Genomic DNA, 18,898 nt, shown 5'->3' with positions numbered 1-18,898 from the left:
TGTTTAACAATGCCTCTTTGCAATTTTTGGCTAGAATATGATATTTCTTAGGCCTACCTAAACAGGATTTAGCTTTCACAGCCTTCTAGCTTCATTGCTGGCATTACATCATCTCTGTTAGTTGTACAATTGATTTTAGTGCCTGTTTGTAAGGGTGAAAATACTGTGGGCAAATGTGGGATCTCATCTTAATTTGATGCACAAGAATTTGTTTCATTTTCTATCTGGAAATCCCCATTTCCCCCCTCCTGCAAATGTGCCACCTCAAACCGATCACTGTGTGTTACAGGCTACGTGGGTTGTCTTAGCTAGTTATTTCTTTATGAAATGAAAGTCATTTCAGTGACTGATGCTAGTACCAGGGCTGTAGACTGTTACTACTTGGATTGGACGTGGAATATGATTTATGGACAAACTGTAGTAGCCTACAGTTTTTGTATTGATTTTAAAGATCAGTAGAATTAGGTAGGTTAGGTATGTTGCCTACAGTATGTCTCCTATGTCTCATACTATATGTTATATGCACTACTGGCCTTGGAAAGTTAGAATACACAAGGGACAAAGATGCAAAGTTCATAATAATAATAATAATAATTTAGATAATTTAAAAAAAAGATAATTTACACTTCACAACTGTACAGAAGACATAGGAACTAAAGAACAAGGCAGACAAAAGCTATGTGGAAGGGGGAAGATTAATACAGATGGAACAGAGCGATTTTGGAGAGGAGCGAAGAAAAGTATAGACATTTGCGCCAGTACATGTTGGTCTGATGTTTTTCACAGAAGAGGATTCTCTTCAGATGATGTATTAACGTTTAAGATGGATTTATACTTTATTATACATCGGTGTTGTGCCGTAAAAAGCGTTTTACAAGCTCACAACGCGTTGCCATTGTGCACAACACTGGTGTATCACGAAGTATAATTACACATAGTGTGAGGAGGCTCGTTGCCTGTAGAGTAGGGCTGGTAACTTTCCTCAGAAATGATATTTGAATATTGGTCTTAAAAATTGGCAGATATTTGAATATATTTGAATATTATTATAATTATAAAAAAGAAATAAAACTGTATTTATTTATTTATTATTATAATTCTTTTAATGTTTATTTGACAGGGACAATACAAAAAAATGTATCAAGTGCTCAGATCCAATAAAACATATATTTTGTTTGTTTTTAGAACTTGATACATTGTTTTTTTGTATTGTCCCTGTCAAATAAACATTAAGAAAATAATAATAATAATTAGAATATTAATTTTCATATTTGAATATACATATTTTCCCCATATTCGAGGAATATTTGAAATTCGAATATTAATTTACCAGCCCTACTGTAGAGAGAGACAGACGCTCTGGAGAGAGGGAGAAAGGGCGAAGTGCATGGGGGTCTGCCTATGGAGCGCCATCCAGTACTGAGTCCCACATTCACGTTGGCTCGGATTATATTGTTAACATCGCTGTAAATGTGTGCGCATTTAAGTATTATTTAAGTATTATATTTGCGGGGATAAATTAAAATATGCACAATTCTTGCAATCCCGCGCCGAAATTCAGGCCCTGGGAGTGTACTGTACGTTGTATGGTTGCCTGCCTCAAAAAACATTTTTGTCGTTTGTATGTTCTTTTTTTTACCTTTACTGCTTTCTTATGTGTATGCAGACGGTGAGTTAACATTTAAGTTCTCCTTTGTGGAAGTTTAATCCTGTTTTTATTTGTTAAATCCATATTCACAAGCACAGTATACTCAGACCAAAATGATCACACTCGACTTTCATGAGCACACCAATCAGCTTCATTTAGCCACACACCATTTCTCCTTGAGCACTAATGGCATACAAAAACATATATATATTTTTAATAATACAGATGAAACAGAGATTTGGAGAAGAGAAGAAAAGTATAGACACTTGTGCCAGTACAGGTTGGTCTGTGATGTCAAGCATTTAAGTATTATAGTTGATATATTTGATCAAAAACATTCATCATTTTTGTAAAGCAAAAAAAAAGAGCATTAATCAGATTAATAATAAATAAAACTAAAGGTTGCCGATGTTATGCGTCTCCAAAGACGAGCAGTGAGGAGGGAGATAAAAAGAGATGCATTCATTTGAGTAAGCCTGTCTACATTTTATTGCAGATAGAATATGTATTGAAATACCGCTCGTCGGATAAGAAGAATCCATAGCCCAGCCTCATGGCATTCTTTATCTCTATAGCTGTAGTAAGGTCATCCTCAATATCCAAATAGGGCTGAGTCTGTCGTGCTTTAATATGCAGTTTAAAAAATAACCTTAATGAGAATGTAAATATTAAGTTCAGTTGATATGTGATATCTCAGATCTCTCTTGGGGATGTGGACACATTAGGCTACGATGATTCTGACTGCAGTGATTCTGACTGCAGTAGTATGGCCACTGCGTTTGTCCACCTCTCCTCCATGTGATGTTTCAGTGAGCCGAGAGCTTTTGTTCCGCCCGCATCTCCTGACATATATTACATTATTAATGCTGCTCCCATAGATTGTCGAATGCAATTTCCCTCAGCAGATTTTTTTTGCGTCTCCTCCAACTTGCTAAATCCGTCGTTTAACTATCAATGCTCTATGACGATGGCGCACCTGCTTCTTAAAGGTAATGTGAGCAGACTCTCTGATTTAATTAATGTAATGCCCAACACACACCCATGACTTATTCAGATACCACCCCTTAGCACCATGCACTGACCTTTGCACTCAGATAATGGCGTTAAATCAGCAAGATTGGTGTGGATAAACCCCATTGGAATTTAGCGCCCATTTTGGACATCTTCATATTCTAAGTAATTCCAAGGGAGAAGATGGGCTGCAGTGAAGAGATTATGAATAGTCCTACTGTCCTTTGAAGAGTTCAAATTGGTCTGTAGTGTCAGAATATTAGATTAGCTATGAATTGATGGGTAGTTGAAGTTAAAGCCTCTTGATTGTTTGGGGTCAGCAGATCCAATTAGAGCTGTGTGTATGAGAGAGAACTCTCAGTCATGCCATGTGAGCATCACCTGGTGGACATCAGTGTAAACTAGAAAAGTGTACTTCTTGGAGCGCAAATCTCCGCCAGGCCGGATTGCCTAGCCAGGGCTGTTTCGGTCATGGGGTGCAGCCATCAGGACCTGAGTAAGCTGCTGGCGGAATTACAGTTTGTATGACACAGTGCAACTGTTGGTATTTGTGGCGGCCCCTATGGGCAGAAGATGGCGATTTGGGAGGCACGGTCTATAGAGGCCCCTCAACATGTGATTCCAATTTGGGTATGATTGGATGTTGCGTTCATGATATATGGTGTTTTTTGTAAGAAATAGGCCCGCCCACAAATTTGTGAGGCAATTACAGGCAAACAATATGAAGTATCAACCCTGTTTGACGGTCATTGTCACTTGACTCACGAGACCATTTGTGCCATTTGTGCCCCTTTGGGTGTAAGTGAAATTGCTTTTGGCTCTGCATTGTTTTAATGGCACTTGATTGTTAAGATCATTTGTGATTAAAATTTGGGTCAGATCTGACGCAGCATTCATGATTTGAGGCATTCTTTGCTAAAAGCACCCTCCACACACTTTGATAGCCAATCATAGCCAATTGGAATGGAATCTGAAAACATCTGACTGATGCGTGTTGATCACATGACTCCAGACAGAATATTGTGTACCAATGTTTGAGTATTGGACAAAAGTATCTAAGAAAACTGAAACTTAGGAAGGAAGACTCAGTTTGACCTGTTGACTGAATTGTAGTCTGAGGACATAGTACAATAGTCTGCTGCACTTTTATAGAGTCTTAGCTTACCACTGAGAAACATGTGACATACAGGAGAGTTCAGAGCAGGGATAAGCATTCATCACTGCAGATTATACTGCCTGGGTTAAACATTAAAGTGAACGTTTTTTTTCATGGAGATACCGCCATTGTTTATATATATATATATATATATATATATATATATATATATATATATATATATATATAGTGGTGGTGACTTTTCAATTAATTGATTCTCCGTCTCTGTGAAGAGAATGAAACAATGAGTCAGATAGTATGTGGAGACCTGCTGGACCTTGATAGCTAACCTACTGTACTGAAGTAGCGCCTATTTTATTGTCACGGTTGTGAACAGTTCAGAGTTGTATACAGTAGACTACCACCGCAATACCATCCCTGTTCAGTCTACCGTATGATGCTCTTCAGGTGACCACATCATGTGACCTACTGTAGTGTCCTTTGCTTTGTGTGTCTGAGGTATGGGCACAATGGACTTGCGCGCGGTTACACGCACGCACGCACGCACACACGCACGCATGCACACACACACAACACACACACAGATCCCTGCGATGCGATGGCTTAATCGAACCGAATCAAAACTAACTTGATTTGCTCTTTCAAATTTGGCTGCCACTGCAAACAGTCACCTTTGCTACACTGCTTATCGTATTTTTATGATAGTGACATGGCAAAAAAGGAAGATTCTGAAGGATACCACAAATGTGTTTTATCTCTCTGATTTGATATATTTCTGTAATTGTCTTTTCTAAAGACTCACTAACAAACAAGGTAACTCATGCTGCTTCTTAATAAAAGCTTTAGCTCACAAAATTCACCCAAACTAATAAAAAACCCAAAACAACAGGTGAGTCAACCTTTTCCTAACCATTTAATCACTTATAATAGTGAGACAATCCCCAAAATACATTTCATCACTAGTAGACAATCTACCATAGACTTAATCTTATGTAATACTTTGTGAAGCTTGCCCCCTTCCTCAAGCTTCCTCATTGCATATAATTTACAGTACCATCTCTCTCTCTCAATTGCAATCAGCTGTCTTATTCTTCCTTGTGTATTTGACCTGGATGTGTTTACCTTTTTGTGAGTTGTTTGTAATTTGCTTCCCCTTCCTTTGCTCATTCTCTCTATGAACTCCATTTACTTGCTGTTGGGCAGAAACCGTTTATGTCCAAGACCTCTAATTCTCAGGAAATGGAAAAAAGAAACTGGATTGGATCCAATGTAGTTATTATTTAGACACAAGCTCTTGTTAATACTTTTCATTGGTGAAATATTTCGAAAACCCGCTGACAGACTTGTATGTCGCATCATGACATGCAAGCATGTGGATTGGCAACATTTGGTACTTTCACGAAAAACTTTATGAAGTATAAAATAGGGCATTCATTTATAAAAAAATATATAAAATGATTACCGAAAATGTGGAGATACAAGGTTTCTGCCCAACAGTGATGATTTGGTCTGTAGGTATGGGCTGAGCAGTTGGGCAAATTGACTGCCATTTAATAGAAATGGTTTCTAGTAAGAGGTAAACTGTTAAGTATTGTATTTAGCAGTTATAACTGCATTGGATTCACTCAAACAGAAACATTTGTATATGTGTGCATTACCAAACTATGCCCCAAAGCAGCATAGATGTTCAACAAAAGCATAGTCTATATATTGAAAAGTACTTTCCTTATATGCCCTCACTAGTTAGATTGCAAATAATCTGTGCATGTTGCAGCCGACGACTCTCTAGCCATTTATGTTATGGACGAGTGTTGAACTGAAATACATGTCAAAATTCCATCAGTGGCTACAGGTTTCTCTAAGACTGAATAGTATTACAGATCACATCCTAAACTAGTATCCTGATGCTGTGCAGTATTCATGGCCCAAAAATTATGTAAATCTTGTAATTTATTCAAATGATTCATGTGACATTTTATTAAGGAATTATCAGCCAAAAATACAAAAACAATTGGTCAGTGCAGCTCTACAGAAATTGCTTAACAGTGTCCATAGTAGTGTGTGTATGTAGAAGAGTGATAAATGCTCTAGAAGCCTAAAGCTAAGATTCTGCTGTAAGACAGAACAGACCCTTGAAGGTTAATCAGTTAGATGTAATTTAATGAAATTTGATAGTAATAGTATCAACCAATCACATCAGTCACTTTCCCAGATATGACACCAAGTCCATAACATGAGAATTGGCACATCCCTGTCAGTCAGTCTTCATGGCCTCCTCCCTGAAGATCTGTGAACCTTAAACAACCAATGTATCAAACTTGACTCATATGTGTTTAAGTGGATTCTTTCCTCAATCTTTTCCTGTGTGTATGTGCGTTTTTGTACCTAGATAATCAACACTGAACTGTTTGCATGCGTTATATTGGCGACTGATGTCAAAAACGAAGCCATAACAACTTCTTCCATGCCCGGGTACCTCCCTGGTCTCCTTTGTTTTACTTACCTCCCACAGCCGCCAAAACTCTTCAGATCTTCAACATTGAGATGAAGAGCAAGATGAAGGCTCACACCATGACAGACGATGTGACCTTCTGGAAATGGATCTCTCTCAATACGGTGGCACTTGTGACCGACAATGCCGTATACCACTGGAGCATGGAGGGCGACTCGCAACCTGTCAAAGTCTTTGACCGCCACTCCAGCCTGGCAGGCTGCCAGATCATCAACTACCGCACGGACGCCAAGCAGAAGTGGCTCCTGCTCATCGGCATCTCGGCCCAGGTTATTGGCTGATTCATGTCTACTTAAGAGCGTCACGATTTTCAATACAAATCGAATTGAAATTGATGTTCAATTCAGTGAATTGAAATTACAAGCAGGATTGTGATTCTCGTTATTTTGTTCTGTTAATCATGCATGCGCATGACTGAGGGCAGCCACGACTTATTTGTTAATTATATAAATGTTACTTATTGAGAAACTAGTGTTTTTATTTACAAATTAAGATTCAATAGCCTGCATGTATTATGATATAGCCTTCACTGCTGAAAAAAGGACGTTTAAAAAATCTAATCGTGGATTAGGCAAATTGTGACACCCCTACTACTTGTACTATATCTCTTGGGCTCTTGGGGAAGCGCAAATCCACTGCTAGTTTTTCTCTTCTATACCAGGTAGTTATTAGTAGTCTGGTGTCCCAGATCTAAATTAGTCTCTAATTTAGCTTGAGTGAAAACCAATAGTAGTCTAGTACCAGGGTGTAGTGTCACAGGCTTTTGCCTAAATGTGGATTCATTATATGAGACAGAATATTCTATAAATTGTTTGGGTTGGTTCATATTCACTTTGAGATTAAAGATTAGTCCGTTTACAGATGTAGATAAACATTTACACATACAAATTGCCCTAGCTGTACCCTACAGAAAGACTAGCCATTCTGTTTGTTTATACAGTATATAGATAGTTTTTTCTTTTTTGTATGTATTGTTCAGCAAAATCGTGTGGTGGGAGCCATGCAGCTGTACTCTGTAGACAGAAAGGTGTCCCAGCCCATCGAAGGCCACGCTGCCAGCTTTGCCCAGTTCAAGATGGAGGGGAACACAGAAGAGTCGACCCTGTTCTGCTTTGCTGTCAGAGGCCAGGCTGGAGGAAAGGTGACTGATTGTTGTCAATCACATTATACATGGCACCGCTTTGAATGGAGGAGACGTCCTCCGTAAGTATTAGCAGCTAACCAATGTTATGTTCACACTGCATCACAGCTGCACATCATTGAAGTGGGCACCCCTCCGACTGGCAACCAGCCTTTTCCAAAGAAAGCAGTTGATGTATTCTTCCCTCCAGAGGCTCAGAATGACTTCCCCGTAGCCATGCAGGTATGGAGCCCTATTCACTTTACTGCCACTTTAGTGGCTACGATATTGGGAAATTGGCCTTCACACGATGCAGGCCTGTAAAGGAACTTCAGCTGTGACATTTATCCTTTTCACAATTTAAGCCATATTCAGTGAATATAAACACAACAGACTTTAAGGCTTTAATTTCTCTAACATCTCCCCCTGTTTCTTAGATAAGCTCCAAGCAGGATGTGGTTTTCCTCATCACCAAATATGGCTACATCCACCTGTACGACCTGGAGACGGGCACCTGCATCTACATGAACCGGATCAGCGGCGAGACCATCTTCGTCACCGCCCCACATGAAGCAACCGCCGGCATAATCGGAGTCAACAGGAAGGGACAGGTAACCAAAATAAGCCCCTCGATCGACCCTCTCCGTCCCACTTGGTCTGGAATGTAGAAAGGTGTGACATTTATGGTTAGAGGAGCATTTCAGCTGCATAGACCACATTCAGCAAGCAGAGGTCATTGAAATGGAGGTAGTGTTAAGTCAGCACTTGAGCCTCTCCTGTAATGCAAATGCAGTGTGTTCACCTCATTAGAGATCCACTGGTTCAATACAACTCTGCAGCACCTCCAACCGTAATGCACACGTCTCAAAATGATAGTAGAGCAGGCTGTGGCAGATAACGCAGATTACATATGTAATCACAATGTCAAGGAAAAGCAGGCCCAATTCATTAATTTAGAGTCAAATGAATGTTGACAAGGGTGGAGTCAAAAATCTACGCGTTTGAACGGGACAACAACAGCGCTGACATTGTTGCGCCCCTTGTTTGTCTTTCATTATCAGGCAAGCTCGTTCTTTCTGCCAGGAGGCATTATAAATAATCCAAGGTGTAGTGTTTGACAGAGGGAGTGGAAAGAGAAGGCTGCTGTGTCTTTGGTTGCCATCTAGAATCTGTACCAGTGAGGAGAACTGGATCCATCCAGCTGATGAATAATGTTCCAGCCAGGCCACGCACACCACATGAATAATTGAGTGACGCGAGGAAAGCCGATCTGAGGAGGCTGACAAGAGACCTGCTGTACCAGGCAATTGACCGTGTGTGTGTGTAGTGTGTACCCACATACACCGGTAGTGATCTCATCTGACCGTCTAGGTCTGTCAGTGGCTACATTTGAGTCGGTCAGTTAGTCAGTGTATAAAATGGTAAATAGAATTGTAATGCAGTCATGCCATGAATTTTGAGGCATTATTACCACTTTTAGTTGTATTTGACCCCGAAGCAGAATACCAAGGGATGTCTGAGAGGGCTTTTATGCAAACATGCCAGACTGAGGCCTATACTCGTCTCAGTGAGGGCTGCGTGGTTGGCAGCACCCCATGTGTGTGTTTAGTGTGTGTATGTATGTGCGTGTGCTCACCTTGTCCTGACCTGTCCTTCAGATCGAAGGATCCTTGAGAAAAACAGACACATAAGGAAGGGAATAGATAAAGAAAGAGAAAATAGCAGTAGGAATGGGGTAAAAAGGCATGTGATTGTGTGGTGGGAGGCGCTGCCCGGCGCCCTCAATCCTCTTAGTGTCGGCTCTGTCGCACCCCTCACCTCCCTTTTCCACGCAAACTCTGTCTGTTCTTTTCTGGGCCAGCAAACCACTCGATACTCCAGCTCAACTGTCACCGGGATGCTGGACATTTTCACATCTCCAATGAAACTGTTCAGACAGGCTGCCCCCTGCAGTCCCCATGACCATTGTAATTAAATTATATTAATTGTACTCAATGGTCCAAGTGACCGGTTAATCGATATAGGCAGTAATGAAAGATGTGTTTTGCCGGGCATATCAATGGCGCCTATCTGGATGAGTCCCATTTTAGCTTAGTCAGTACAGCTGTTTTGATGTTTGGTTGTAAGTGTCACGCCGGTGTGAAAACGGCGTTCAATGACTTATGTCTGGACAGGCTTTGTAATATCCCCTTGCCGCTCGCTCGCTCGCTCGCTCACACACACACGCTCACACACACACACACGCACACACACACACACACACACACACACACACTGTCTTCAGCGATTGACATTAGTACTAGCCTAAAGTCTAAATTCAATGTGTCTCAATATAATACAAATTTCTCTACACATAATTTGTCTGGCCAGTGTTTTGCTTTTATTTAGACAGGAAAGTGTAAAAGTCCTGTAAGCTGTGGCCAGAGAGGGGGAATGAAGTGGAACACTGGACTCCAGCCATCTCTAAATTCCCTTAAATGCACAATTCATTAATCATCTTAATTTGATATCATTATGTTATGGAAATCAGCCATCCAAAATATCACAGGTTGCAAGGGAACAAACTAGCATTGGTAGAGAATAGATGACTTAGGTAGAATAATTTTTCCTTTACACTTTCGAAATTAATGCACAAAATATGTTCGATATCTTTATATGGAATGTTTCACATTTTCCATAAAATATATCCATTACTTTGTAGAAATGTAATATAATGCCTGCCTAGGCCTACCTCCTACCTAATCCACTCATCGACCTATACACACTAAAGCACAGATTGTGAAATGGTATCTCTCTCATAGCTCTATTTTTGGCCTATTCTTTTTCTTTTCTCTTTCCCAGTTGCTTTTTATTTTTCCTCCCGTAGAGTGCCAATTGACCTGGAAGGCAGGACGAATGAGCTGCACTCACCCGTGTTAACATCTGTGGCATTGACCTGCTAGACTATGTTTATTGTGGGGGCCTCCTTCTGCATCTTTTATCTCCACCCCCCCCCCCAAACCCTCTCTCATTTTACCCACTGCAAAACCCACTGTTAGACTGACCCAATAATAAACACATTTGCCATTCAGCAAGCCACAACCCCAGGGCCAGAAATCAATTCAGTGGCAATTAATGCCTAAGTGCCCACAGTGAAATTCAGCTTACTGGAGTTCATTGACTCTGTAAGCTTTTGGATCCTGCTGAGTCAACGGAGCACAAGGTGAATAATCCCAGCGTTTCATGGAAGTGGTTTCAACCACATTTTCAATATGTCTGTCAGTTGTAGCAAAAGTAAATGGTGTTCTCTGTGGTTTGACCTCTGACAGAATCTGAATTGTCCGCCTTGTTGGGGACAATTAACCCCCCTGTCTTGAACGGCCACCACAAATTGTCGACTACCACCAATGGTGCTGGTCACGGTGCAAAAAAATTGTCATCCACACACAGACGCTCAAGGACGGCTTTTCAGCTGATGTTGGGTTGGTGTCTCAGGGCTTCAAGATTGGAAGGAACGATTTACAACTCTGCCACCCCTCCACCCATGCACTTGGCTGTGTCCATTAATGTTCACATTGATTGCCGGGGATTGTTTTACACGCTACAACCAGGTTTTCCCCCAGCATTACATGGCTGTAACTTGATCTAAAGAGACTTAAAAAAATGTCTTTCAGTCAGTGTAGCCCAGCAGACAGAATAATAATGTTTGACAGGGGATGGAAAGAAAACTTTGCCATCAGTCTGGGATGCGAATATGATCAGCAAATGAGGAGATTTTCCATTAGAAATGGATGAATAAGTAGTATTTATTACACATCACCAGCTTTCAACAGGATATACTTTTGCCATGAAAAGAATTGCCTTCTGTGATGACGTGATTGGAGCTTAGACCAGTGGTTCTCAAACTGTTTAATGTCAAGGACCCCCAAATCAATATGTATTTGGTCGTGCACCCCCATCTGAAACTATTTTGTGCCAACTAACTCCAAAAAAAGGATTTGTGTTAAAAGGTTTAAAAAATTCTTTCAAATTATGAAAAATAGCGGATCTACAACAAGCTCACAACCTTTCACAGTGTGACGCGTTGTGAGCTTGTAGATCGGCAATTTTCCAATAGCCGATGTATAAGGTTAAACTGGTTTTGATGCTATATTAATACATTTTGCTGGGGACCCCCTGGAACCCCTCAAGGACCCCTGGGGGTCCCCGGACCACGCTTTGAGAACCGCTGGCTTAGACTACCACTTGTACAGTTTCTATTTTACTGTGACATGCTTCTTATCCCAACATCCTGTCTCACCTACTTTGTGTATGTGTGTGTAATCCAGGTGCTGTCAGTGTGTGTTGAGGAGGAGAACATCATACCCTACATCACCAACGTGCTGCAGAACCCAGACCTGGCTCTGCGCATAGCTGTGCGCAACAATCTGGCTGGTGCCGAGGAGCTCTTTGCGCGAAAGTTCAACAACCTTTTTGCCAGCGGCAACTACTCAGAAGCAGCCAAGGTGGCTGCTAACGCACCAAAGGTTAGCCGTCCAAATGACACATACTCACTCAGTTGAAGTTTCAGTCTTTTACAAAAGGCTTGTCCTTTTGTTTAATGATTTGTACTGTGAAGAACGTTAATCTAATGGAAAATGCTTCACTTCCTGTCATTTAAGCTATCATGTTGTCTTTGGGTTCTCCCAGCTTCCACAACACTGTCAAGCCACCACCCACACTTGTCTGGTTTACATCGGCTGTCTTATGTCTTTCAGTGTTGCTTGAACTACAGCTGACCCCCCCCCCCCCCCCCCCACCCCACCTACCTCCTCTCTTCTCCAGGGTATCCTGCGTACCCCAGACACCATTCGGCGCTTCCAGAGCGTGCCAGCCCAGCCGGGCCAGACCTCTCCCCTGCTGCAGTACTTTGGCATCCTACTAGACCAGGGCCAGCTCAACAAGTTTGAGTCCCTGGAGCTGTGTCGGCCTGTCCTCCAGCAGGGACGCAAGCAGCTGCTAGAGAAATGGCTGAAGGAAGACAAGGTATTTCCAGATCACTATCTTGGCCGGAGCTTTCCTGAGCGGGGAGCCTGTTTACATGTCCTGCCAATTAATTTGGAATTAATGTAAGACGGGCATCTGAAGGGTTTTGCCTCCAGCTACAAAGTGACTTTCTAGTAAACATAAGTTAATTTAAAATTGTCCAGTATTAGGTTGTCTTTTACCATTGTTCATGATGTGTGTGTGCTTAATATTTCAGTTGGAGTGCTCTGAGGAGCTGGGTGACCTGGTGAAGGCAGTGGACCCCACCTTGGCTCTCAGCGTATACCTGAGGGCCAACGTCCCCAACAAGGTCATCCAGTGCTTTGCCGAGACTGGCCAGTTCCCCAAGATTGTCCTGTACGCCAAGAAGGTATGGCTGATCTTTCTCAGGGACAAATGGCGTTGGCACTGATGGCATACTCCTGTTATGCTGTATAAAGTAATTACAGAACAATAAAACCCTGCTGCGATGTGAAAAAACGTAATATTACGATTATGGCACTCCATGGGTGTATCTCGGACATATTTCTTCCAGTGGAGTTATGCAAAAGGTGCACTGCTTAACCCATTAAGCTGATTCTTACAATGTCTTCTAAATCTTAACATTTTTCTGAAAAACCTATGTTTCTATATCAGTGGTGCTCAACATTTTTCATGTCAAGGACCCCCAAAATTATATGTATTTGGCCACGAAACCCCATCTCAAAATATTTTGTTCCAGGGACCCCCAGAAGCAAAGATTGGAGTTAAAATGTCTTTAAAAAAGATTTGCACACACACGATTTTTCAAAAACAGCAGATCTGCAAGCTCATAGCACGGCACAAAGTGAGGCGCTATGAGCTTGTATATCTGCTATTTTTTTATAGCCAAAGTATAAAATAATGGTTAAAGTGGTTGTTATCTAAAATAACACAGATGCTTTCTCGGTTTTAATAGGTAAAATACAACTCAGACATATTTCTTGCAGTGGACAGTGAGGTGTCTACCTATTTATGTCTATGCTTCCATTTCATTGTCTCACACAGTTAGCCTTTGTGATGGCTGTGATTTCAGGTGGGCTACACTCCAGACTGGATCTTCTTGCTGAGGAATGTGATGCGGATCAATCCAGAGCAGGGCCTGCAGTTTGCCCAGATGTTGGTCCAAGACGAGGAGCCTCTGGCTGACATCACACAGGTTGGCTTATTGCTTTTCCGAAATGGCTACCAAATATGAATATCATAGACATATCCCAATATTATTTTTTTATAACAACTTCACTACATGAATAATTTCTACAAGAAAGTCCTCACGACTGCCAGCACAAACCAAGAAGTTGCAAATGAATGTAAGGTACTGGAGTGTATCGACGTGTTATCTGCCTTGATTTGTAAAACCTTGCACACAGGAGGAAAAGGAGTGCTCCTCTTACCTTGCCATAGGAAAAACAAAATGCACAAATGGTACTACGGCAACCATGGAAGTGGCAGTTATTGTCAACAAGACGTTAGCGCTGTGTGGTACTGATACATGCAGTCCTAGGTGTATGTTTATCAAGAAGTTTACCAAGGACACTCTGATGGCACCTGATTAAGTCAAACAGGACCAGGCCCTATTTAATTTACTTAATTGCCATTGGGTCAATCCCTATTTTTGGTACGTCATTAGAGAAGTTTAAAAGAAAAAGAGAAGTTTAAAAAAAATAGCAGATCTACAAGCTCACAATGTGTTTCTTTGCAACATTTGAGCTTGTAGATTGGCCATTTCTTAACTGTTTGAATGGCCTTAAGTGGTTAATTCAAGGCCCATGTTGAGTTTAAGATTACAGCCTTGACTGTGAGGAATACTCTGGATGCTCTCATCTTGTGTTTGAGAACAGCTGTTGGAATTTGTCCCAAGACCTCCTCACACAAGCGCAAATTGTATCACAACATCATCAAACATGAAGTGTGCCAAACTCGGCATATCTCACATAGCCTGTAGTCCAAATCAAAAGTACCTCTGTCTTGCCAATGCAAACTCCCTACGCTACGAATGCAAACTCCTGACCCAGCAATTCTGCATCTGCTGTAGTGCTGGCAGGTAACACAATGTTTATAAAAAAAAATACAACAAAAGGGGAAAGGGTTGTTTTGTTTAACCAACTCAAACAATTTTCTTGAAAGCAAGTATTTGTTGGCTTAAAACACTGACATTGATTTGTCTTCCTCACATCTGCATTACATTTTATGTTCATTTATATCATTGAGGTCATTAACGTAGAGGCATAATGTGTGTTGGAGTTATTATGGGTATTTGTTAGGATACTAAAGCTGTCGCCATGCTGTTTCCATTTCTGTCCAGATTGTGGATGTGTTCATGGAGTACAACTTGATCCAGCAGTGTACCTCCTTCCTCCTGGACGCCCTGAAGAACAACAGACCCTCAGAGGGCCCACTGCAGACTCGTCTGCTGGAGATGAACCTCATGCATGCCCCCCAGGTAGGCACATGGACACACACACACTTTAGGCCACATGTTTACAGGTCTCTGATGGACATCATGTCCATCAGAGACCTGTAAAATCAGTGTTGGCTTGTCATTTCCAATGGAAAGGTAACACTTTGAGCATTCATGACCGAAAAAATAAGTCCTACTATAACTGTAGGGGCGCTGCCTGCCAGAGAGGGGCGCTGCTGCCTGCAAGGAGTGTTATTCAAAATGGGGGGGTTGAAATATTAAAGCATAACCAATTATATGAAAAGGCTAATATTTGTTAGCTATGGCATCATATTTGCACCTACATTGACCATATTCACAGATACATTACCACTACCAGAGTATGATGTAAGCGCCAGATGGCTGCTGTGTGAAGGGGGGGGGGTGGGTTCCCAACTTCCGAGTATTACGGGGTAAATGGAATGGAAGTAGATAAATTGTAGCTGTAATTCTCAAAATATATTGAATGGGTTTATAACTGGGAGATAAATTGTAGCTGTGATTCTCAAAATATATTGAATGGCTTTATAACTGGGAGGAGGTGGAACACTGCTTTATTGGACTTAAATACTTAACATTTTTATGTGTAGGTTGCTGATGCCATCCTGGGCAACCAGATGTTCACCAACTATGATCGCGCCCACATCGCCCAGCTGTGTGAGAAGGCTGGTCTTCTGCAGAGGGCGCTGGAGCACTACACTGACCTATATGACATCAAACGTGCCGTAGTACACACACACTTGCTCAACCCAGAGGTAGGTCACTCGGTGAGGGCCAGCTGGCTTGTTTATTTAATTGAACCGTTCTCGTCACGAGTGCTGATTCAATGCCGGTACTGCAGTGCACTGTATTTTAGGTTGTATTATTATAATTATGCAATCTTGGGTGTTTTAGTTGGTTATTCGTTTGATAATTGTTTGTGAATTGTCATGTCGGTTCATTGTCTATGTCAAATGAAAAGTAAAAGTGTCCTGTAAGTCCATATGGGCTGGGCTTCCTTGGAAGCATGACACTTAAATAAAGAAAAATCTAAATCATGCAGTCTCCTACAATCCCAGCTAACTCCACTCTCCTCCTCCCAGTGGCTGGTGAACTTCTTTGGCTCCCTGTCAGTGGAAGACTCTCTGGAGTGTCTCAGGGCCATGCTGTCGGCCAACATCCGCCAGAACCTACAGATCTGTGTCCAAGTGGCCTCCAAGTACCACGAGCAGCTCTCCACACAGTCCCTGACAGAGCTCTTTGAGTCCTTCAAGAGCTTTGAGGGTGAGACCTCATCTCCATACTGTGTCTTACATTTCTTTTAACACATTCACTGTCAGGTATTAATTAATTAATTCATCCGCCAGTGTCAGCGGTTTTACCTTATTTTGAGTCTTTTTGACAATCCAGCGATCTTTTTTTTTTTCAACCTGGATGTAAACCAACGATGTCTCCGTGGAGAGACGAGTCTTTCTTCTTTCCACCGGAACAAAAACATTGTAACCACTGTAAACAAAAAGTATATCTTCACTATTTATTATGGACATTTAAAAAAAGAATTCTCTTCTCCAACTACACAATAGCCTGGAGGATGACCTTGACTTAGCCTTGAGCTTAATCATTCCTTTCCTCTCCTGCCCGTGTTTGCCTAAATACCCACTAACTAGTAATTAGCCAAGTAGGCCAGATCAGGGGCAGGTCTAGTCAATCAATACACTGTGTAAAGCGGCCTGGAGGTGATGAGCTCGGAGCGCCTTTAGTACTACTGAGATAATAAGTCACAGCTCAATAAGCTGAAAGCCCCACCCCCAGTAGTGATCATCCAATGCCAGCTTAGCAACCATTGCTAAGTTGCCATCTGGTTAGACAAGCTGCTGGCACATATCATTGGAGTCAACGCAAACTAGCCTACCTGCAGAAGATAATTGCCAACATTAATAGCAAGAAAATGAATACTATAATAACACTATGGTGAAACCCTTGGAGTCCATTTGGTTCCATTTGTACACGCTCAGAGTTAAATTAACACGGATGATTTTACCAAATTTGTAGATTGGCCCGGGCTCCCAGAGATGAAATCGTATCAACTGGGGGTCCGTGGTGTAATGCGTATCGAACTGGGGGTCCTTGAAATGAAAAGGGTTGATAATCAGTGTACCGTAACGTAGTACTTGCCTACTATAGATCAGTCGCTGCTTCTGTTTGATCTCGTGATCTGTGTGCTTCAGGTTTGTTCTACTTCCTGGGTTCCATTGTGAACTTCAGCCAGGACCCGGAGGTCCATTTCAAGTACATCCAGGCGGCCTGCAAGACGGGCCAGATCAAAGAGGTGGAGAGGATCTGTAGGGAGAGCAACTGCTACGACCCAGAGCGAGTCAAGAACTTCCTCAAGGTCAGGACTGTGGGGGGGGGTATCTGGAATGGATGTTTTGCTTTACCTCATCCTTAAACACTTAACCCATTTAGACCTGTGACACCTATACGTTGTTATGCCCTTCAAGCTGGGAACGCCGCAGTGTCATTTTAGTTGCTGTTGTCGGGCTGAAACCTCGTATTGCCATATTCTATGTTTTTTCGTAAATTAATGCCCTAATTCATCATACTACAGCGTCACACAAAAGTATCAAAAGTAGCAGATCCACAAGCTCGAAACGTGGCACAAAGTGACACGTTTGGAGTTTTTAGATCTGCTACTTTTGAATCTGAATCCTGAAAAGTCACAGTTTTGGACATATGAGGTTTCCACCCGACAGACGATATTATACTGTAGCAAAACTTTTTTTTTACTTTTCCAGAAAACTTTGGTAGGATTTAGAATCGGCCTCAGGTCTTACTGGGTTAAGCTTTATTTAAGATTTATTTTATTTAAGCTTGATATATATGTTGTACGACGGTGTCATGTGGCAGAAATGGCCAAACTACAAGCTTACAATGTGACGTGGAACAGTGTGATATTGTAGATCTGTTGTTTTCGCCACGTGACATGTGCGTATGACGTAGCAAAATATTGAGCATATAGGCCCAGGCTATTACTGAGAATTTTTGCCTATAATGACACCCCCAAAATAGGGACACCAGGGTCAATGTGGTCAATATTTTTTTTTCTCACCCTATATCTTCCTGCTTCAGTTCTACCTCCTTCTGTTTAATTGTGCTTTATCTGAGTTTGTTATCTTTGGGGGCATTTCTCTTGTTGTGTTTGTTGCTTTCCCCCCCTTTTTTTTTTGCTCTTAGAGTGTTATTTTATCTGAACTATGGTTATATTTTAGTGAACCAGATTGATCTCACATTACATTACACATGGAGCAGAACCATCCTTCATAGGATCATCTGGACATTCTTTGAATCACTATGCTTTTATACTAATAACATTGTTAAAGCATTCCCAACAAAGCAGTCAATTGTAACACCAGTTAAGATAAACAGTCATCCTGATTGCAGATATTATGTTTTGTGCTTTTCCCTTTGTCTTTGAAATGGCAGGACATGTATAAGGTAAATCTCTCCCCCTTGAGTATAGGACCCTCCCTGCCCCCAACCTTTATTTCACTCTATTTATTGTTTTCATCCCTGACTTAAGGCACAGGATTGAAACTGGGATTTGTATATGGAGGCGCATAATACGTATACTGTACACACGCAATTGACCATGACACTGAGGAGATTTAGCTGTGTATTCTCATGTCTTGAACTGATCAGGACTAGTCCTAGCATTTATCTTTCTTGTGTATGATATTAGTTAATAATAAATGTGTTTATACATAAAATATATTGGCCAGAAATAACAGTATATGCCGGTACACACACACAATATACATACTGAGAGCTCTAAGACACCACAGGTGTTGCTTGGTATACTGTACATACAGTAAGAGCCCATTTCCAGCCATCGCAGCATGTCTTCTTTTCGATGAACTGGGGCACGACTGTGAGGTGCACAATCCCAGTTTTATTAATCCTGTAGGAGTGGGAAAATCCTGTAGGAGTGGGAATGGCAGACATGTCCCAATGGCAGACAGTGCAGCAGTGTGTATAGCTGTAGTAGTGGA

The 18,898-nt window shown here is 41.5% G+C and overlaps 1 protein-coding gene across 1 annotated transcript in view; it reads left to right on the top strand.

The window, feature by feature from the left end:
* cltca (clathrin, heavy chain a (Hc)) overlaps positions 1-18,898 on the top strand; it is a 48,843-nt gene that overhangs the window by 17,472 nt on the left and 12,473 nt on the right. Inside the window, exons 3-14 of the mRNA XM_080435027.1 lie at positions 6,289-6,557; positions 7,268-7,429; positions 7,538-7,651; positions 7,846-8,019; positions 11,716-11,913; positions 12,212-12,412; positions 12,630-12,782; positions 13,467-13,589; positions 14,736-14,873; positions 15,461-15,625; positions 15,953-16,133; positions 17,078-17,241. Of these exons, the coding sequence (XP_080291153.1) occupies positions 6,289-6,557; positions 7,268-7,429; positions 7,538-7,651; positions 7,846-8,019; positions 11,716-11,913; positions 12,212-12,412; positions 12,630-12,782; positions 13,467-13,589; positions 14,736-14,873; positions 15,461-15,625; positions 15,953-16,133; positions 17,078-17,241 (2,042 nt within the window). The remainder of the gene's footprint in view (positions 1-6,288; positions 6,558-7,267; positions 7,430-7,537; positions 7,652-7,845; positions 8,020-11,715; positions 11,914-12,211; positions 12,413-12,629; positions 12,783-13,466; positions 13,590-14,735; positions 14,874-15,460; positions 15,626-15,952; positions 16,134-17,077; positions 17,242-18,898) is intronic.

This window comes from Gymnoscopelus braueri, assembly GCF_963280865.1.
Source record: "Gymnoscopelus braueri genome assembly, chromosome: 8".
Classification (NCBI taxonomy): Eukaryota; Metazoa; Chordata; class Actinopteri; order Myctophiformes; family Myctophidae; genus Gymnoscopelus; species Gymnoscopelus braueri.
This window is presented reverse-complemented; position numbering and strand designations above follow the sequence as displayed.